Source organism: Thermobia domestica, chromosome 5, assembly GCF_964235325.1.
Source record: "Thermobia domestica chromosome 5, izTheDome1.hap1.1, whole genome shotgun sequence".
NCBI lineage: Eukaryota > Metazoa > Arthropoda > Insecta > Zygentoma > Lepismatidae > Thermobia > Thermobia domestica.
Genome location: NC_137458.1, coordinates 173,089,706 through 173,113,856, shown reverse-complemented (window position 1 = coordinate 173,113,856; position 24,151 = coordinate 173,089,706). Strand labels below are relative to the sequence as shown.

Here is a 24,151-nt window from a genome sequence, read left to right as displayed (position 1 = left end):
AAGATGCCAGCTTAATTTATTTCTGCGCATTTGAACTGTTAGAATGGCATCTATACAGCACCTTCACAGTTTATGGAAAACCTGCAAAGGATAAGAGATCAAATTCCTGTGAATGCGCTTCAACGTAGTTCGTTGTAGTGGATATTGTGATTTGGGTGATGGTCCATAATACTGAAGGTACAATAGAAACCAGGCGGTGATGGAGCACGCTTTTATTTCAGGGTAAGTACACTTTGAAAATTCGTCGAATACAAAAAAGAACAACATCTTTTAGTTAACAATTTCTATACTTGAGAATTATACATTTTAGTTGAAGGAATTGAATTTTTCCTTGCGACGTGATTTTAGTAAGTCTTCTCTGGCTGTCAGTCAGATGAAAGTATTGACATCACGGGTCCTGGTATTGACATCAATACTTTCACCTGGTTGTTAACCAGAGAAGATTTACTAAAAATTCATTTTAGTTGTTATTACAATAAAAAATAAGGTAATTCATAAACAGACAAATTCTGACCAAAGCATATATTAACTAATAAATAATAATAGCGTTACAGTTTCGGCAAATTAACTTTGCCTTCATCAGACACATTATGAAATACAATTTCTGAGATTAGAGCTTATATACTTCTTAAAATGAGAGGAGGTCATTCCAAGGGCCAATCATATTCGTCCTTTCCTTTAACAATTTTTAATTAATACATATGCAACTTTTAATGATCATCATTATCCTTTATATTTCATTATACTTTATACGCAATACACAAGCAAAGATGTTGAATTGAATAAAAAGTTAATACAATTATCATGATCAGGGCTCGAATTTCTATGACCTAGAAACTTTGAAAATATGTATGTGTGTATACCCTAAAAATTGCAGAACTCAACTTTTATCACAGAGTCCTCCTATCTTCCCCCTTACCGATCACATGCTGAAATAACGCTATTTCTTAGAACCACACAATTTCACACTACTAGAGCAACTGACTTTATAAAACTTGAAACTATGGTGCCGGATACTATTACAAAAATATGTCCAAAGAAGTGAAATATCCCTCATTCTTGAATAATATCCGGAAGCTCAATGTAAAAGAATAAAGGGACGGCAGTAATGATTTAAGGAGGAGTGTCTGAAAAAAAGTTTCCGATCGTGGTTAGTCTGGATTAAAACACATTTTGCACTAATAATTTCATCTCCCGTGTATTTAAAATTCCCCCAAATATGTATTAAAAAGATTCGACCAATATGCGAATTCTACCAATGCGCAGGGGAGCAGAGAGAGAGAGAGAGAGAGAGAGAGAGACAGACAGACAGACAAAAGCTGAGGTGGTGATTTATCTTTTTCCAAAATGATTGATGCCACACCAAGTTAACCACTTGAACTCTCTCACACTGGTTCCTTAAAATCATCTTACACAAGGAAACTAGTTGTAAGAAAAAGAAAGTTCTAAATAACCTTGTTGCCGATGCTAGCAAATATAATTCTGAGCAATAAGTAAAGTTCGCATGAAATGCAACAGAAATGCGCTTTTGTATCTCTTTGAGCCCTAAATAGGTCGTAACGTTGAAATATTGTTCAAATATGCATTTATATTACCAATAAAACTGTATTTTCATGTGCACGAATCTCAAAAAAGAGTTTATGTTTAACCAAACAGAACACAAATGTTAGGATAAAAATTATTTATTATAGAAATTCGAGCATTAGTCAAGATATTTAGGACAGTTTTGACAAAGCATACTAAAAGGGATAAATTCAAACTCCAGCATTTTTAGTAATCCAATCTCTGTAGTAGCCCACTCTGGTATAAGCAGATGGATATCCACTCTGACATCCTTTGCTGCTTCCAAATGAGACAATTCCAACCTGAGTGTTGCCGTACACCATCGGACCACCACTGTCGCCCTGTGTTGAAAAGATAAATGATAATTTAAATAGTAGTCAGACATAAGTAAATCTATAAAATAAGTAAATCAGGAAACTAAGACAACGTCGAAATCTCAGAACTAATAAGGATATAAACCTATGATGTTTTTGATGTCAGGTCTGTAAGAGGAAGGTATCATTTTGAGTAAACAATGATGACGTACTTATGGAACTCGAAAAATGATAGGAACAAGTGTGATATTCAAAAACTAGCAAGTATAATTTATTATTATTATTATTATTATTATTATTATTATTATTATTATTATTATTATTAGTAGTAGTAGTAGTAGTAGTAGTAGTAGTATTAGTATTGTCTTTCTTAAAATGAATACTTGAATCTCCCTACCAAAATAAATAGCGAGCTAAACTGCAGATTTTAAAGTTGAGCACATTCTACAAAAGCTTTCTAGGTAAGATATTATGAGGCAGTTTCTTCATTTTAAATATATTTTCACTTTTTCGTGGAACATTTTAGCCGACACTAGCGAATTTGAACCTAGTGCATCTATGAAAGAGAACTAAGATTACAGGCATGGTATGTTTCCCAAATCAAGTCTTGTCTGTAAAAATAACTCTCGTTCATATACAATATTTTATTCATAGAATACAAGAATCGTGTCTTTGTTATAAACATTTTCATGAAATGTGTAAGAATAATAGTTTAGAATTTGTTCTCAGAGTTGACAGTATTGTCAAGTTGTATTAACAGTATAATTTTATGTTGGTAGAATCGTTACTTTTCTATCAAATATACGAAGTATATTATTTTGGTTACGACAACATACGTGAGCACTATGAACTGCAAAATGATAAAATCTTACTTTGGCTTATTCTCCAACTCTTAGTTACGTAAATGAATAGAAGAAATTGAAAAAGTGCTTAACCTCGATAACTCGCCTAATGCACATACATTAGTTGTAGAGAAGATAATAAATATCTTCAAAGATTCGATTTCTTAAGGTACACTCTACCACAGTGGAAATGAAAGTCGTTTAAAAATAAAATTGTTACAATTCCCAAACACAGATTCCAAACCTTTCTTGTATTAATCCTCTTCTACAGATTATATCATTTTTCAGACAAGATACTTTTATTTAATAATTGCCTTTGCATGGCTCACATAAAAAAAGAAAGAAAAAAAAAGAGGCAACTATTTTCTGTAAATTCTAGGAAACAATAAATTTACCTGTATGGTAATTGTTCTTTTTCTTTCAATTTTCCGACGACGATTACGGCAATTACTTGGTAGTGAACATTTTGAACACTTTCATATTTAATCTAAGTGATTTTGCCTAGTGTAAGTTTAATTCTGTCTCATTATTTCAGTAAAATGTTTCAGTTTGTGATTAGGAGTGTAGTTAAAATACATATACTAACCTAATACTTCCTTCCTCTGAAAACCCCTCTAAAAATAAATGTTTCAAAATCATGTAACTTTGCATGGTGATTGTTGAGTATGTGGATAATATCAATTCTGATCTGATTCTACTCTGATTTATGAAAACTTACAATCATCATTGAATCTTCTATCTAGACTACAATGACTAGGTATATACATTGTTTACAAATAATCAAAAACTAAGGTATTTTCCCCACAAGTTTATCTTTTGTCGTAACCTTTAACAATGAGGAAAGTATTCATAGATATGCTGGACAAACACCGTGTTCGTTGGTTTTCTCGGGTTCTCCCATTTACTTCCACTTTTTCACTCCTCCATTCCTGGGTTTTCCTCATTCACATTAGGCAAATGCCGGAGTCCCAGGCCGCTTCCTTCCTTCCCTTTCCCCGGATTGTGTGCTCGCCGAGGGACGTCATCCCTCAAAAACGTGAGGGGCTAAATGGCCTTATATGCCGAAAAGCCCAGTAATGTTTTTAACAAAATCATTCATGCTCATTATCACAGTCTTCTTTAGTCTCTACGGCATAACAATGGCATGTAAACCTGAAAGATTTATTTTTATTTTTGTTATATTTTATTACATAGTCCTCCAGATATGTGTGCACCAGTCTGGGTGTCGCTTTTCTAAAACTCAAACCTTAGTAATTCAAGCACCAAAGATTCAAAGTCGTTTTCGTCTATATCTATATCGAAACTCAAGAGTTTCCAATTCTAGCATAATAATGTTATCTGCTCTCTACTATAGTACTCCAGCAGTGAAATACTTAGAATTTATATTATTGACAAGGTAAGTAAGTTCAATTACTGAATATAGAAAAGCATAATCAGTTGTTAACATTTTCTATGCACAAGAGCGATTTAACGGATTGGATTTAGTACTCACATTTGAAAAAAGACTGGTGAAATTGTCATGCAGATAGTTTTACATGCATCTTTCTTACATTTTATATAATCTTCTCAACACATTTTTAATTTCCTTATATTTCTAGTATATTTATATTGTAAAGAAAGTACACGTACACACCACTGTTATGTTTATTACAGATAATAAGCAATAACGGCGAACCTGTGTCGCGGGAGGTCTCATTGCAACAATGCATTCAACGCTCTTCGAAAATTACAGTTAATTACAGTTTACAGTTTAAGACGTAGACTGACTTTTTCTTATATATCTTTGTGATGCATTGTGAAAATACCATAGGTTAGGGGATAAAATTAGGTCAACAGGACGTAAAGCCAGAATGTGCAATATTCCAAAATGAGATAATGCCTCACCCCCCAGCACATAAATATTACATCTCTAATAAATAAGAGATCTATTAATTCAATAAATCTACCGACAATAACTATATATTGTCTGACATGCACAAGGCACACCTAACCTTTCCGAACGTGTTTAAATGTACTTACTCTTGTGCCCGTAGATCTCTAAGGTTTATTTACTTAATAATTCGGGCCGAGAGATAGCCATGATCACAAGCATATGTTAATTTTTCACTCATATTGAAATCTTCACTTGCAAAAGAAAACCTACTTCATTATTATGAAAACTACTTAAAAATATCAATTAAAAAAATTTCTGGTTATAAGCCTATCATACGAGAAATGGTTGTTGCTAGTCCCGATTTTTGGCATCAGGGTCAAATCGAATGTCAAATATTTAAAAACTCAACTCAAGCTTGCGCTTCTATTCCTCGCTAGAGCCGCGCTCTTCATTTTTTTTAAAACATCGATTCTATGACGGAGCTTAGGAAGTCAACACTTACAATTACTTCACTGTTACGTTACAGATTAGTTGATTCAAATAAAGTATAAACATTACACTGAAGTTTTCCAGACAACGTTATTAGCGTGAACAGCAAACTGTACAGCGGAATGAAAGATGGAAAAATGAAGAATTCACTTTAAAAGCCCGCTCCGGTTGAAGTGCTTATACAGACACGAACAATGACACGGAGAACCAGTCGTATTAGCAAATGCTGAAACAAATCTTCAATAATGAGCTTACTCACCTTCACTAACATGTCTGCTCACTAGGGGCGCATTCCTAGCGTATACGTTAACATATAATAACTCGAGTACAGTTTCAAAAGTTCATTTCAGTAAACTGTAAAAGGCAATGATTACTATGCTAATTCCCACAAATTAAGTGCACCTTTTGAGTTGCATACACACAAAATACTAGGGAATGAGAACCATGCGCTAACAAAGAATACACTGGAAAATGAAATATAACAAAAATAAAAATAAGATGATAATCGATACAAATGTAGAGGATGAATATGACATGTCCGACCTTCGCCAAGTATGGTGGAAGAAGCTATTTGTTCACTACTTGGCCAACCGCTAAGAGCATTTATAAATCCATATGTGACTTTGTTATGCGCAATTAGTACATTCAAATTCACGAACGATGACGAACTGAAGGGTACGAAGGTACGGTGTTGCAAGTGACAACCATAGTCATAATAATATAGTTCAACTAAACAATGATGAAAATAGTGGGGAAGTTAGAAATGAGCAAAACTGGATAGTTTAGATTAGGGATGCACGCGAGACGCGAGAAGTCTTGTCTCGCCTCGCATTTGAAGAGACGAGACACGAGACGAGAGTGAAAATTTTGTGCGAGACGCGAGACGAGACTAAACCATGCGAGACGAGACGAGACGCTAGACGAGACTAGTTAAGTCTCGCACGAGAAGTCTCGCAACATTTATGAATTACATTTAATTGTATATTTAGTGATTTTACATTTATTGAGTTTTCTAAGTCGAGCTTTAATGCCTCCAGGAACAAAAAAGTGATTGGGGCAATAGAGAGTTTATGAGATTTAGTCTATTATTATTCAAGGTTGATTTTCAGAATTAAAGCCTTCTTTAGTTTCTAAACATCATTAAAAAAGAAAAGCTTTGTAAATTGGAAATTTATTACAGCATCTATTTAGGACTTTATTTTGCGACACAAACACATACACGCCGGCACTCACGAATACATGAACTTCTGTTTTTGGTCTGAAAAGCGAATAAGACTCCCTATTGCTGCGAAATGTGATATTTCTGTTGTTTCTGTCTTTTTTCACATTACTACTAGCGATTAATGTTGGGGGATGGCGGGTAATCCCCTCTCGTCAAAGTTTATTCCCGGCCCGGCTCGCAGAAATAACATGTTATTTTTACATGGAATAAGTATTTTCTTTCTATATACAGTGGAATCTCGTTAATTCGAACTTGGATAATTCGAAATATTGGATGATTCGAACAGAAGTCCATTCCCCTTGAAAACTGTATTGAAAACAATAGTAAAAAGTCGTGGATAAATCGAACTTTTGAACCTATGTTTCGGATAATTCGAAGTAAATACAGTTGAAAATTTTTAATGTTGGACAGATGTAAACAGAGAAATACAGTTTTAACGTGTTTTCAGTTATCCAGATGCAGCCATAGGAAAGAGTAATAGAAAAGATAAATAGAAAATCTATGTAATAATAAAGATGAAGGTGAGTTGGGGAAGAAGTAAAGATAAAGAACGTGTGCTAATCTCATCCTGCTTCAGAATTGGTTGAAAATTTAAGATGAATTATTGATAAAGTCAACCAAAATGTTATTAATATCGTATTCCACGCAATACATGAAATTCAAGATTAATTGACCGTACGAAAACAATCAAATTTAAGCAAATGAGGTTTACGACTTCTTAAAAGTGAGAACAGAATATTCAAATTGTTACTGGTGTTTAATTGTTTGGGCTATTCAATGTATGTTGTAGTGTTGTACGTAAATGTATTTTCCATTGTACACGTAGTTTGAATTATGTGGAGTCAATGTCGTTTGTTAGTTTGCGGTATTCGATCACGCAAATAATAAGCTGCTTTAAAGGTAAAGTCTACACCATATGAATATATTTTTGATGCACAGTACTTTGGTTTGTTTGTTGTTATATATGTGAAAATGAATGTTGTTCGATAATTCGAATTTTGGATATTTCGAAGTTTTTTCGTGTCCCCTTGGACTTCGAATTAAAAAGAGTCCACTCTATTTATCAAAAACATCCCCCTCTAGTTCGGAAGTTTAATTCAAACACTGGTTTGGTAGGATGGCCCTATAGGTTTAGTGAGAGATGGTAGGAATGGCCCTATGTCTGTCAGTAATTTTATTTTCTAGATCTGGCAACGCTATACAAGTTGAAAGGGAACGTTGATAAAATGCGATAATGCAACATTGCTACAAGCGCGAACGAACCGAAAGAATTGGGTTGTATTGTGTTGTGAGGAGTTCTTTTGTTGTTTACAGGCGCTTTTGGTGGTATAAAAACATCTTTATAATGGAAAATCACCCTTTAAGGAAACGACCAAAACGTGTAAATGTTGATAGTAGCGACGATATTTTAGAAGAGCCAAATGGGGACCCTGTTGAAATTTAAACTGATTCAGGTACTGTTTCTGCAAGTTCAAGTCTTCATCCACCCAAAACAGCAGGCTGTAAAAGTAAGTTCCAGGATTACTTTGAAATTGCGACTAAAACTTAGTTGGGTATTTGTAAATTATGTAAGCCTAAGAAGATAGAATTGAAAATGCATTCTCGTAATACAACGGGGCTGAAGAAACACTTGGAAAATATTCACAAGAAAGAGTACGCGGTTCTCTACCCCAACAGCGACAAATATCAGAAGAGTAGCTGCAGGAAGGAGGACATAACAATATATTCCCTCAGAAGAAGGAAACTAAGGTAAGTGCATAGCATACTTGACAGGTCTAAAGTGTTGAAAATTAATTATCACTATTCCCCGCGGCACTCCGGTTGCGAGCCATTGATATAATTTTTATTAGTATATAACATAATTATGTTGTATATCTGTTATTTAGGTTAGTATATTAGTATATGTTAATTGTGGCGTGTAATGGTAAACCATATAAGTGTAAATGAAGCTTTTTTTAAAAAAAAAAAAAGGTAGAGGTTTTTTGTGGTAAGTTCCTTACTTATACGGAGAGCATTCCGCGATGATTACCGCAACAAATTGCGGTAACCTGATTTGATACTACAGACATGTAACTAAAGAATAGACCTCCGGCTCTTATCTCAAAAGCATTTGGCACGATGAAGCCGGATGAAGCTAAAATTTGGCGAGGGAAGGTGGAGTATAAGGTAAGTTGGGCGGAGTTTAAATTTTATTATTTGCAGTAGTTATCTATCTTTAATCCAATTACCCACTGTACAATTACTCTTCTGTATAGTCACTGGGTAACGTACTGTACATATTAATTTCCTCCGTCAGACAATTAGTGATTTAGAGTGAGGATAGGATGTGTCAATCCGCCTACTTCCGGCTTCAAAATGCCTAGAATTGGCTGTTTGAAAGGCCACATCCTACCCTCATCACATCCACTTCCGACTTCAAAACGAACGCTCCAATTATCGGCCTATTCGGGGCAAAAATGTGCCGACATGGAATACTGGAAAATATTGCTGGAGACCCCTAAGTAGGGATGCGCTCGAGTCGAGTCGAGTCGAGATTTAAGCCTGTCTCGACTCGACTCGAGAAAATGTTGTCTCGACTCGTGTCTCGACTCGAAAATATGTTTCTGTCTCGACTCGTGTCTCGGCTCGACAGTCTCTGTCTCGACTCGACTCGAATTCGAGTCGAGACGTCTCGAAATTCGAGTCGAGCCAAAATGTACGAGTTAAAATATACGCACATATCAGCCAGATCATTATGACTACCTAACTAATTGTCAGTATGTCGACTTTTGGCATGGATAAAAACGGCGACACGTCTTGGCATACACGCAATGATCCTTGATAGGTCGGTGGAGAGAGCTGACACCACATGTGCACACTCAGGTCACCTAATTCCCGTAAATTCCGGGAAGGGGGGCGATGCGTTTTGACGTCACGTTCAATCACATTCCACAAGGGACATCACTCAAATGTCCGGCTGTGCATTACTTGTGATGACAAATTTTTGCCATGGTGCATGCTTCTCTCTCTTTTTTTTTATATATAACTTTTAAGAGTTGTGATGTGGTTATTAGAGATTACTACAGAAGTCCCTTACTACCCTTTGTAAACGGAGCGTTAATGAAGAAAAGTGAAGAACAACTATGTGGATACATGTAAGTCCTGGGGGGAAGTCGTATGGTAGGTATGACCTTGACGGCAGCCATCTTGAAATCCGCCATTTTCAATTAAGGTCAAGTTTTCAAAATGGGAATAGGGTAATATGATACATAATTTCGGGCTAGAATTTAATTAGGAAAACAATGGTGAGGTTAGTTTTAAGATACACCCATTTGGGGATAAGTTACAGGCATATTAATCGTTTTTACTTACTATGTGCGTAAGTCCCTTCTTACTTTCGTCTCAAGACCTGCAAATTGATCGCAACGGCAGAGCCCGGTTTCGCACTAATGTTTAGAAATCTTTAAACTCACTTGAGGCAATATTTGTGGATTATTGTATTGTATTTTGCCTTTAATTAAATTGGAATCCACTTCGTGATCTTGTGTAAAGTATCACTAAAAGAGAATTTCTGTTTTTATGAACTTAAGCATAGCAATTATAAAAGGTGAGTAAGGTGCGTATGTATTTATAAGAAAGTTTATCTGAACGGGACGTTAAACTCAGAATCAATTCAACTCAAAATTATGGTTTTGACTTTATTATGATGTCATTAGTTTAAACGCCCAACTGCCCAGTAATTATAAACAGTGACTACATTATAAAATTGTAATTTGTGACGACTAAAATATCAGAAATTAAAGATTATTCTTTGGGTTTTGGAAAATTTTGAAAAACGTGAAAAACTGGTACTGCACCGATACAACACACCTTTTGGATTTGTCATTGTGTAAAATGATACAAACTAAAGAAGAATTACAACTTTATGAAATTGTATTAGGACTTATTATTTAGAAATAAACACCAAATAAGTGTAATTGAATTGTTTACAAAACTAATCATGATGAGAAAACTCTTGAATACTATTATACAAACAATTATTCTCTTTTGTTTAACACTGTTGTGTAAAGATCCAATAGTCAGAGAAATAAATATAGTAATAATTGTGTTTGAACATAATTCACGGTCGTTTTCTACAATCCTAAAACACGATTGTCTAGTTTGTTCAGCATTGTTTATTAAAAGAATACTTAAGAGCCTGATCCTAAATGATGTCTGTCCGCCAAATCTTCAAGCCTGATTACGGCCGTGGGTGTCAATATGTTTCCCATACTAAAAGAATAAGCCTTCAATTTAATTATGATTTAATTGGTTTTTTAAAAAATGAAATGAAATCTTTGAGTTTAACGTCCCAGGATTATGTCTGTTAGGCTAAGGGAGATAATGATTAAAGTAAGTGAATGATGATGGAAGAATTGTTGGAATGAAATTGTGGGAGGAAACGGGAGTACCCCGAGAAAACCCACGAGCACGATGTTGTCCACTACAAAACTACTTTGACGGGAATCGAACCACAGCCCCACGCACCAGAGGTAAGCGCTCTACCACTGAGCCATAGTGCTCCATCTAATTTGTTTACATAATAATATAAGTAGTAACAAAGACTATTTCAAAACCACTGGTTATTTACTAAGTAGTATTTTTTGTTCGCAAATATGATGTACGCAAATGTTACCACCAGGTCTCAAAGGGTTAAACATGCATTTCGCGGTCTGCAACCCGATTTCCAATAGTGATTCTGGGCAAACATTCATCTACCAAGAGATAGAAACACGCAATGAACCCAGGAACATTGTCGAACATGACCGTTTTGATATACAGGTGTTCTTGTGTGTGCAATTAAAAAAAGAAAGAAAAGAAAAGAAAAAATGAGTTCGTGGCTTCTATTGCTACTAGTATCGCATTTAAAATAACATATAGTAAATAACTATTAGTCTTGTAATCTTTTCTTTAACTGTAAAAATTTGAACTGCCCGGTAAGTTTGTCTAGGGTAATTAACAAGCACAGAGTAGTACATACCACATGTTTAGGGAAACTTTGATAAATAAAGCATTTCCACAGTCCATACAGGTTGAGAAGAATTTTCTTTAAGTTAACTGTCATGAAATAGAAGACCAACTTTTCAGTCCGGAGAAGTCGCCTACTTAAGCCTTCATGAAACTATAACTTCAAATCGATTTTCTTTAACGCAGCTAAGCTGTGCTTTAATCATGAGAGAGCAGAACATGTGTTTTCTTACATCATAATCCCTCACATTTAAAAGACAATTTCAATAATCAGAAAGCTGTCTGGCCTAAAGTCCTAAACATGGAATTGTCTATAAACAGACTCTCCATCAAAAAGGCTAATTCTGTTACTTATAGAATTGAGTTGGTTGAATATAAGAAAATTCCTCTCACCAGAGAAGTGAAGCGCCTTCAGCAGAATCTTCGTTTGAGGTTAGGTTCGCATCGAGAACTAGTCCAGTATTCTTTAAGTTCACACTCAGTTGAATACAGTCAGACTGTGGTTTTAAAAACAGTCTTTTAACCTCGTAAACAAGCATCCTTCTTGCTCACAATTCAAATAAGGCTTTCACTCTAAAATCCCTACGACTTGCTCCGTTACTATGGAAACCAGGTATTGCTAGCAATCTTAAATATAAGTGGAAATGTCAATACCTATAAAAGGACACTGTCTCCCGTGAAAATGTTAGATGTTCCCTACTAAGAAATAACATAAGAGTAATCTATTTCTCTACCCGGGGATTGATTTACCTTGCCTTAACTAGAAACAAGTCGAACTGACTCAAAATAGTTCTGAATTCCACTCATATACTCAGAAATAACTTATTTCAACAGATATACTGCCTACTTCAAAGCTTGTTATAGAGCATACTGCTCCAACTCGAGTTGTATATCTGATATATCCCAGAGAATCCATTATTCTCGAAGCGAAACCTTTAAGTCAGGGTTGCCACTCTTGAGACAATCAATGATGCCAAACACGGGCCTGAATTACCATATATGTTTCTAAATTATGCCAAATTCTTTACTAATCTTTCCACACTAGTTTTAAAGACCAACCACCACTTATTTTCATTAAGAGAAGCTAACTGTATTCATGTACTTGTATTAAAGAAATAACATGACTCTTTCACGAACGATATATATATATATATATATATATATATATATATATATATATATATATATATATATATATATATATATATATATATATATATATATATATATATAGATATAGATATATAGATATATATATATTCAATTTTTGTTTAAAGGTATTTGAATGACTTAAATTTATATTTGTATGTTTTTAGTTCATATCCGTATCAAATACCAAGTTTATGATGGATCAACTACACAAAGTAGGATCCAAAAACGCTCATTGCAATTTGTTCCATCCTTCAGTCGAACCAGGAACTGAAACATAAACAGTGATATTTTCTTTTTAAAGATACTTTGTCCAGCTGAGTATTGTGAAGGTTTATATCAGTAGAAGAAATTGCATTCCATTATATAAGCGCAATTTCACAACTTTATGTACACATTACTAAATATTGAACACCCTTGTCCATATGATTACCGTACGCGTCTTTGGTGCGGGAGACCTGGGTTCAATTTCCGATGGGAACTCATGTGCTTCTGAACCCACGTTAATTTGTAAGTTCACGTCTCATATAGCCTTGATGCTGAAATGGACACTAAACTCTAATCTAATACTAAATACAAATATTTAAAGAAAAATGATGACGCGCCAAGATGACGTGAATTTGGCTATCAAATTCATTTTGTGTTTTCAGTTATTTTCTAGTAGTATTTTTTCTAGGCATCCTTTCAAAAGACAGTGATGCAAATTTCGTAACTGCGAATTCCTGTTAAAAGCCATGAAATTATCCGATTAGATGCAAAATTTCCCGTCCACTAGAATAGATACCGTAAATTTACAATATCTAACAATAAATAATTTTGAAAAATATCGCTTTCGAGGGAAAAAATGAAGTGAAATTTTTGAGTTTTACGTCCCACGGTTATGCCGGTTAGGCTAAAGGAGAGGGGTGATGATGAGAAATTAGTGAAATCGTGGAATGAAGAAAGTGGAAGGAACGGAAGAACCCCGAGGAAACCCACGCACACGGTGTTTGTCCACCACAAAGTTCACTTGGTGCGAGCTGGGATCGAACCAGGGTCCCGAAGCACCAGAGGTGAACGATCTACCACTGAGCCACCGCGGCCTCGGTTTAAAGGGGCCATGACGTATAGTTGAACTCATTCTCGTAATATGAAAGGCATTATTTATAATTATGCATGATAGGATCACAAACAAAATTTAAAAATATTATGTGCACTTTCTTTTAACAAACATTATATTGTCTTTTATGGTGTGGGAGGGAATGTTATGTTCGAAAAAAGAAGTCCTTAACACGATTCTTGTTGTTGCGCACTGCATGCTCCTTGCCACAGAACAGATGCAGCGATAGGTAGGCTATTTTTCAATTGCTTTACATTAGCTTGATGTTTCAAGTCTTTTGTGTGTTTCTGAAGTTCACTTTTACCACAAAAGAGCTCAATATTGACATGTCTTACATAGCTTTGGTTCGATTCTCAACACGGACTGCAACTACCCGTTAAATTGTGCATCCGAAAGGCACTCTTTGTTAAACCTCGCTTATCACCGCTCATCTTAATAATATATATAACTTCACCGCGAAGCAAATGTTGCATTTGTCTCTTTCATCCTAACACAAAACAAAACTAACCACAGCTGTGACACGAAGGAGCTATTTCGAAAAGAAACAAGCTATGCTTCATTCTATACCAAATGATAGAGATGTGTACCAAATGATAGAAGTATAAAGTATTGCTTTCTTTCCTGTTTATTGATATCAGTTGGTGTTCTTAATGAGTTTACTCATTAGTTTAGAAAGAGTATATATGGAATTTGGACATATGTTGTACGTATTCTCCTGAGAAATTGATGAGACCAGAAAAATTACAAGGACAGATGGAATAGGTTTAAGCGTATCTACGTGACTTTATCAAATATTTATTCTCCATAATGGTACCACGCGGAAAACTTGGTATACTATAATCTTTGCCTCCCTCTGTTAGCTGTTTCGTATCATATATATTGGATGGTTTTGATATTTCTTCTGATCATTAAAATATAGCAATGGTACCTGTGTGCGTGCAGAAATGCAAAAGCACAAGATAACTTCCTATTTGTTTTGGAAACAACAACACCCATTTCACGTGTGCGAGAGAAATTGAGCACAGCGAGATCGGGTGTTTACTCACGGTCAGTTCGCAGCAGGAGTCCATGGTAAAAGATTTGGCTAACTATCTCTTCATATTGATGTGAAAACACTCGCAAAACCCTACAAATACAAAAGAATGCGCTTCAAAGAAAGTTTAGACACAGATGTTTCAATTTTCTCTTAGCATCTTTCTTCAGCAAAAGAGTCGGTTCATTGTATTCGAAAAAGGGAAGGGAGAAAGGGTGAATTTATATTTTATGGGGGGGGGTAACATTGTAAGTAGTATAAACAATACATACCGCTTCCGACTCGACCCTCATCCTACCTTAAGTTGTAAAGTAGAAACTAATAGAAAGGGACAGAAGTATTCAACATGACTGCGACTTGAGTTTCAGTTCACAATACTAAAACCAGTGAGCAAGTAAACAGTCTTTTGTAGGATCGTGTTTTACTTCTTGAATTTATTTTTGAACATTTCTGTGAATTCAACAACAGAACGCAGTAGAAATACGGACTAGTTTTTACTCCAACCATTACTTTCGCTCCAACCCAGGGATGCCACATTTATGATTTCGTATAATACTAGATTTAGTGATTTTACTATTGAGCTAGTGATCTAGTACGTACTTTGGGTAAATAGGCACATTCTAGTGATTTTTTTTGCATTTTTTTCTGATGCAGACAAATGACAAGGAAATGGTTCTTAAAATAAAAGGAAGAAGTATATTGCAGTTCAAAACAAATGTAGAAACTTTAAATTATTTTTTCTCTCTCTGACTGAGTGAAACCCCTGCTGTGTAACGACCTGAGGTAAACAACGGCTATCTTTGGTCCGCTACCTCCTTTTGTTAGCCGACATGAGATGGATTACTTTTCTTTTCTTTTTTTTTTTTGAAGAAAGTGAAGAAATAATTATCCAGTACATTTACGTTTTGTCAGGCACACAGGCGCAGTCTGTACTTGTTTCCTAACGGATTTTAGCAACATAACATAAATGAAACATGCGTACCAGAAAATAGAGGTAGTACAAACGGACATTTTCATCTGTGACACATTTGATGAGAAATATAGTTAGATGTCACGTGCAAGCACTCTAAACATGTCCTATCCTTTAATTCTATTCGTATGTTTATGTAGGTGAGACTGAGAAATCAAGAAACAATAATAACTGGTTTTCTTCCAGGGCAAAAATCTAAATGTGAAGGGATGTTACACTGGGACTTTAATTGCGTCCTTTGTACAAGATTGACAAGTAATCGCAATTTTACAAGATTAACAAGTAATCGCAATTTTTTAATTTATCTTAGTTCTTGGGGAGAGGAAGATGGAAGCGAACCCTCGTAAGGACCTCTGCAAGAAAACATGAATACTATCCGCCACTGTTTGTTACATTACACAAAATAGTTATTATATATATATATATATATATATATATATATATATATATATATATAATATTGAGTTTTAGTCAGGGTTTTCATTCTGCAGGAGAGGGGAGGATAGTAATACCTGGCGAACATTTTCTATTCTCAGAGTGTTGCAAATGATAGCATTTCCTCCATTATAACTTGGCCAAGCTAGTTGCATTATATATAAGGATTAAGTTAGCCTAAAAAGCTTAAATTTTTATGGCAGTTTTACTCTGTAGCCATGTTTCTCATTTTCGGTCTACGGGACTCTGTGTCCGGAAATTTTCGATGGCTTCCAAGTCGGAAAATAAGTGTATCAAAGGCATATATATTATATGTATGGTTATATGAGGCATGGATCTACAGTTTAAAGTGGAATACCGGTAACAACTTCATGAGCTTCCACCGTAAATCGAACCAGAGTCTCCCGCGATCAAGGTGCATGTGTTAACCATACAGCCACGAGGAAAGTCACGTAAGCACACACACATATATATTGTTGAGTTGATTTTGACTTTACCGTCTCTTTCAGCAGCGAGGATATATGAAGTGTAGACCTACTGATTAACGTGGAATCCGAACTACATGAGCTCGCGCCGGGAATTGAACCCGAGTCTTCCACGCCAAAGACGCGTACACTAGCCACGGAGTTCACACACACACACAGAATCAGAGTCCTCACACACCAAGGGTGAAAGCTGTGCCACTGAGTCACAGCAGCCACGAGGCTAGGTCGAGTCCTCTTTACGTTCATAGTTTCTTAGTACATAAATGTTACGATTATGAAATAGATTTTCCTTAATGAGCTGCATATAAACAAAAGCTTTCGAAATGTATTAAATAATTAGCTCGATTTGAGTGTGAACTTAAAGTTATACCAGAGTGTAAATACGGATACGCACCAAAGCTCGAAAACTTAATCCACTATTTCTCCTATATAGTCAGCATGTATCAAGCAATCGTTCAGCTTTCATTTGAGAGGATGGAAATCGAAGGCTCCTGAACAACTATGTTACTAATGTGCGGAATGTATTTACCTTACAGTGAACTCCTTCGATGCCAAGTGGCCTAACTCCAAAATTGAAATTTTCCAGGAGTGAAAGTTAAAGTTCAATATCTCATGAACAATTCATATTTCTTTTATGTTGGGAACCAAAACCATAACTACTGTATGTAGTTCATTGTTTTATAATTTAGTGTTTACAAAAATCCTTTAAAAAAATACCTATTCACAGAAGTGAAAGGTACTTATCTGTACTAGTTCTTGGCATCCAAACAGTCCATTTATTGTAAAACTAGCTTAATATACCCATTCTTCGCATGGGGGCTGTATTTGGAAGTCAACACATGTGGAAGTATCACAATTCATTTCAGCGACCGCGAAAACTATGGATTTGACACTAGTATCAATCAATATGGGCTATTTATACATATCTCGGTATTCCTCACTATCTGACACGCGGCCCGCATACAGTGGTAGCTGAATTTGCAAGTCATCGCTGATGGAAGTGTCACAATTGATCTCAGCAACCGTGAAAACTATGGATTTGACACTAATGTCGATCAATTTGGATTACTTTTACTACATGTCTCGGTAAACGTTCCCCTGAGACCCCCCTGGTTACAATTTTGACAAAAACGCTTTGCCTTAGACTGGGACCTGGACCAAGGTATCCGTGACCAAAATTTGGAAACTCTCGGTCAACTTGTCTGGTCCCCAGGTCGGTCCCAGTAAACGTCCCCTCCGAGACCCCTCTGGTTCGAAATTTAAAAATAAACGCTTCGTCTTGATCTGGGGCCTACATAGTCTCGTATCACAATATATGATGTACAACAAATGTTTCATTATATATTATCCGTAGCTCTTGATATGCTGCAACATATTAAAGCCTCAAAATAGTTGGGCAAGCGAATAATCCAGAAGTTACGTAACCCTATTGCGTTCATGGGAACAAAAACAATAATTATAACTATGCTAAATTACTATATACTATCAACTGCTCATTCAGAGAATTTATGAAGTTCACTTTATCGCAATAGTTTTATACAAACTAGATTTAAACTACGGATAATAGTTTTATACAAACTAGATAATCAATTATTATTATTATCATTATATTTGCAGTACAACCAAATACAACAACATGAACTATTAGTTCTAATTAACTGAATTGAGCTGAAAATTAAATCTTGATATTTAAAGATTAACTATTAATTTTATGCGTTCTGTACCTTTCTGAAGGAATAAAAGTTGGAATTGGTTTCAAGGCTGTTTCTGAGTGAATACTTTCTTCAAAATAATATTAAAAATTATAGAAAAATTTTCGAGACATTCGAGTCGAGTCGAGATTTTTAAGAGCCGTCTCGACTCGACTCGTGTCTCGACTCGAAAATTCGAGTCGAGAAATACGTTTGTCTCGACTCGTCTCGAATTTTACAAAGTGTGTCTCGACTCGAATCTCGACTCGAATTCGAGTCGAGTCGAGTCGAGATTCGAGACATGTCTCGACTCGAGCGCATCCCTACCCCTAAGCTGGAAAACAATGTTGGATCCAGCAACGATTTATGCTGGTTTTGCTGTGAATTATGCTATTAATTTGACGAGAATTAATGGTCCAGCAATCAAATTCCAGCACAACTTTACTTGTAATTTGGAGCGGAGGGGAAGCAAGTTCGGATACCATGTTGAACTCTATGTTCCATCTCCTTAGGATGTTATGAACAGTCATTCCATGGAAAGCAATGGCAAACCACCATGGATTCACCTTGCCAAGGGACTTTTAGGTCAAATACCTGCCTTCGGACAGAATATCACATCATCATTCATTAACAGCCATAGAATAATACATTGCAAAATTTTGACCCAGAATATATGCGAGACTTCGGGATCATGCGAGAAAGTATCGCGCGAGACGCGAGATGAGACTCAAAATTTTATGCGAGACGCGAGAAGAGACTTCACATTTGCGAGACGAGACGCGAGACGAGACCAACATTTGGGGCTGCGTGACGAGACGAGACTTTTCCATGTCTCGTCTCGTGTCCCGTGCATCCCTAGTTCAGATCGCTCATTTCGAAATACAACTACAAAAATAAACCTAGAAGAAAAGACAAAAACAGCGAAATTCTGCGGTATACTAAGCATAGTTTGTGGGGAAAAGCGAGTTTCCCCGGTGGGGATACTTCAGCTGACTTCTTTGGGGGTGACAAAATGTAATTGAGGGGGAAAATCCCCCTCAACCCTCCGATATATATAACGCCGTTGATTGTAGGAATAATTTGTCTCAGAATTATTCCTGCTATGGAGAATACTGTGGATGGAATTATATGACCGGAAACAAACAATGTGAGAAAAAAATATTGCGTATCATGAAATTTTGCAATCGAAAAGTAAGTAACTTGTATTATAGTCTCATTAACGTGATTATAGTATAGTAATTTGGAGTCGATAATTTATAGAACTGCACTTTAGCTAGGCCTATATGTAAGTCTAAAACAAATTATAGATTATAATATGTTATTTGAATCTCGACATAAAAAAAGCTCTGTGGCTTATGGAATCCGGGGGTTCAATGCCGCGTTTACAAAAACTCTTCACTGACTTCTATCCTTAGCCGATTGGATCAAATTTCTACTTTATATTCCTGTTTCTGCGATATCCATCTTAATATTGTCCTCCCATCTATGCCTAGGTTTCCTAATGATCGTTTTTCCGTTGGTCTTCCAGTTAAGAGTTTGAAAGTGTTCCCACTTTCTTCCATCCTGGCTACATCTTCCATCCTGTCCACCTGAGCCTCCTAGACTTGATGACCCTAAATATGTTGGGTAAACCGTATAAAATATGTGGTTCCTCGTTATGAAGTTTCCACCATTTCCCATTTCCCTTTCCCTTGCATCCGAATATTCGTCTCAAGATCTTGTTCTCAAATACTTTCAATCTATGTTCTTCCTTCCGAGTAAGCGACCATGTTTCGCAACAATACAGAACAACAGGTATGATTAGCGTTTTATATATTTTAAGTTTCAAATTCTTTGACAGAATTAGCAACGATAAGAGATTTTGAACTGAATAATAACACGAATTCCTTGCTTTTAGTCGGCATTTAATTTCTTGTTAATATTGATCCTTGGTATTTAAAAGATCCAGTTTATCGAAACTATTGTTAGATATTTTAACGCATCCATAATTTGCCGTATTACGATCCCAACGAACTTCCATGTAGTTAGTTTTCTCTTCATTTACTTCTAAACCCATATCCCTGCAAGCGTTTAATAAAACCTCTGCATTTCTTTCTATTGTTCTCCTGTCATCTACTATTAAATTGATGTCAACATATGCCATAACCTGGTGAACCCCATTCAACTCTAGGCCCTAGTTGCTATCTTTGATTTTCCTTATGCGTATTCCAGAACAAAGTTGAATAATGATGGCGACAACGCATCTCCTTGTCTCACGCCATTCTCGACGTGAAAGCTGGCAGACAAAAATGTTCCTACCCGGACTTTACTTTGGGATTCATTTGAACATGTCTTAATTAATCTAGTTAGCTTTTTCGGTATTACAAATTCTATAAGAATGTTGTACAGTGCTTCTCTCCTTGCCGAGTTGTAAGCCTTTCTAAAATCAATAAATAGTTGATGTACAGGGGTATTGTATCCCCATTTCTTTTCGACTATTTGTTGAATGATAAATATTTGGTCGATAGTTGATCGATTTCATCTAAATTCGCATTGATAATCTCCAATAATTTCATCTGCGTACGGGGCAATCTTGCTAATAGAATGTTAGAGAGGATTTTGTAGGACGTTTACAGAAGAGCAATGCCTCGATAAGTATTACAGTTAGTTTTGTCGCCTTTCTTGTGAATTGGAACAATGATTGATTCTTTCCACTCTTGTAGCAATTCTTCCTTGTTTCAGATAAAGAGAATGAGTTTGTGTATCTTGTTCCTCAATTTTTCGCCTCCAGCTAAAATTAACTCAATCGGAATTTCGTCTACACCAGGAGATTTGTGTTTCTTTAATTTCTTTATAGCAATTTCTACTTCTACTCGGTTAGTTTCTGGGATATACGGTTCTACGGTGTGTATTTTTCTTTCTCCATGCACATTAGTTTTGGCTGCGTGTTAAGCAATTCGTCAAATAAATCTTTCCATCTATTTAAGATGCTATCTGTGTCAGTGAGAACTGTTCGGTCAACTTTCTTAAATATATAGGTATGAGGTTGATAGCCTTTCCCTAATTCGTTGATCCCCTTATATATATATATATATATATATATATATATATATATATATATATATATACACCCTCCATTCCAAAAGAAACCGAACTTTTGAAAACAAATAGTACCACTAGTGCCATCTGTTGTAATATTTTACCGGTAGATGGCGTAGTCCCTCATTGACAACTGGTATAAATGTCATGACATTTGGATGTACGGCAACAAAGTTATTGCGTTTCAACTGTCAGTGTGTTGTGTACATCGGTCGGAAAATGAGTTTCAAACAACGAGCTGCAATTGAGTTTTGTGTTAAACTGGGTAAAACTTTTAGTGAAACGCACCAAATGCTACAAAATGCATATGGTCATGAGTGTCTATCTCGTACGCAAGTTTACGAGTGGTTCAGGCAATTCAAATCGGGTAGAGAGACGCTGGATGATGACGAAAGATCAGGCCGTCCCAGAACCGGATTATCGGAAGAAAACATCGAAAAAGTGCGTGAATTCATCAAACATAACAAAAAAGCGTCGGTGAAAGTTATTGAAATGGAATTAGGCATTCCTCAAACAACCGCATACCGCATTTTGACCGAAGTTTTGGGCCTTAAGAAGGTTAATTCGCGGTTTGTACCACACAAACTCACCGAAGACCAAAAAGTTGATCGAATTGCTCATTGCAAAGACATCGTTAAAAGTGCTCGGCAGGATCGAAACTTCTTGAAATCGATTGTAACTGGTGACGAGACGTGGTGTTTTGAATATGAGCCCGAAACAAAGCGGCAAAGTGCTGAATGGAGAGCGCCGGATGAAGGAACACCCCAAAAAAGTCGCTTGGTGAAGTCAAAAGTTAAGGTGATGCTGATTTGTTTTTACGATTCAAAAGGAATTATCCACAAAGAATTTGTTCAGCCCGGCCAGACAGTCACTGGAGAGTTTTACTTGAGCGTCATGAAGCGTTTGCTGGCAAGAATTCATCGTATTCGGCCCGCATATCGCGAAATCGGCAGTTGGACTCTTTTGGACGATAATGCACCATCACATCGTTCGCGACTTGTAACTGAATTTTTGGCCAAAAATCGCATTATTCGGTTGCATCATCCGCCCTATTCACCAGATCTCGCTCCGTGCGATTTCTATCTGTTCCCGAAACTGCATTTGGCGATGAAAGGAAAGTGGCACGCATCGATTGATGCCATTGAGAAGGCGACGACCACCGTCCTAAAGACCATTCCAATAAAGGACATGGAGAAGTCGTTTGACAACTTGTTGGAGCGTGCAAATATGTGTATCGATGCAGAAGGGGAATACATTGATTAATAAAAATGATTTGTTCCAAAATGTACATTGCTTTTTTGTTTCTTTAAAACGTTCGGTTTCTTTTGGAATGGAGGGTGTATATATATATATATATATATATATATATATATATATATATATATATATATATATATATATATATATATATATATATATATATATATATATATATCGGGTGTTGCAAAATAAGTGTTACAACTCCTGGGAGGTGAATCCTGCCACTGAGACAAGAAAAAAAGTTCTCTTGAAGTTTCGGCTATCGGACATAGTTTCAGATCTACAAGGTGCCGAAAGCGTGGGAAAATGACTTTCGGACGCCAATAGTTCGGAAACTATCCAACGTAAAGAGGGCGGGTAAAAAATTCACTTAAGAAGTCATACCTGCTGTATTGAATTTTGCATGTTTCACAACCCTTCCATGCACGCGCAAGAGATTCCCTAAAGGAACGTAGGGATTCCCTATAATCTGCTAAATGAAAATTGGTCTAAATGGATATGAATTGATAGGGTTTCTACCAGGTAACAATAATTCGTTTGTATTGAGTCGATATCTGGAACAAATACAAAATGGCGGACACTTTCATTCCCGTTGTGTGTGGTTGCATAATCTCCAGGTTCGGATGCTGGCCAACAGTGAAGTTCTGAATATTAAGTTTAGCGAATTTGTACTCAGATGCTCTAGAAAGACATCTGGAGTGTCGGTAGGGCACAACAGATGAAGCAGGGTGATTCACATGTGTGAAACACGTAACGAAAAATGCCCAGAAATGCACCCATACTCAGTAAACGTGAGTTCAAAGCGTCGGAAATGTAAGGATTAGCGTCAAGAACATGAAAACCAATTCATCAATAATATTCCCTCAAACCGACGCAATATGATGTGCACGGTTGCATACCAATAAGGATGCAACAACTGAGGACAAGTTGAAATTCTGCAAAGGGACTCACTAAGAAACTGGGTAAACTAAATGAATGTCTCTAGTGGATCACATGATCGATATTGAAATGCGGACAATGTGTGTGTTGATATCGACATGTAGCTAATGGACAAATGTCAACATGTCCCACTACTGTTCGGACACCGTCTCACATGCGAAAACTAGGAAAATAACATTGTACATTCTGTTATTACATCTGGTGCACTTTTTGGTAGAACGTAACTAGAACACGATTGTATCAATGTCCCACTTTGTTTGTGACATTGTTCCACAGTCGACACATGAAAAGAAATATCTTAATCCGTGGTTCAAATTGTGATAGAGCGTGAAAATAACAAACTTGTATCATGTCTCACGTCTTCTGGGACATATGACGTACTCGATATCAAAATACCTCCAGAAATATGTATCTTACACACAGTACACATGCCAAGACAAAGACGAAAATTAACCAATTTGGCACATGTAACACTACAGCTGGAACACCACTCATATGGAAAATAAAACGACATGAGAAGTAGGAAGAAACGTCTTAATGATCTGATTGTTTACAACTGTGCTGTAGGAGTAAAAATGTAACACACAAGCATGTCGAGAGGCTGTACAAGAGCGCTTGCCAAACAAAGTGGGTACTCCTCAAAGAAATGTATGCAGAGAAAGTCAGGCTTCCTCGAGCCTCAGGGCTAGAGCGCTCGCTTTCGCTCGCTTGGTCGCAGTTTCC

General features: G+C 36.2%; 1 protein-coding gene across 1 annotated transcript in view; it reads right to left on the bottom strand.

The window, feature by feature from the left end:
* Positions 1-210: 210 nt before the first annotated feature.
* Positions 211-24,151, bottom strand: part of LOC145685321 (brachyurin-like) — a 99,857-nt gene continuing 75,916 nt past the window's right edge. Inside the window, exon 6 of the mRNA XM_081757696.1 lies at positions 211-1,904. Within this exon, the coding sequence (XP_081613822.1) occupies positions 1,755-1,904 (150 nt within the window). The 3' untranslated portion in view covers positions 211-1,754. The remainder of the gene's footprint in view (positions 1,905-24,151) is intronic.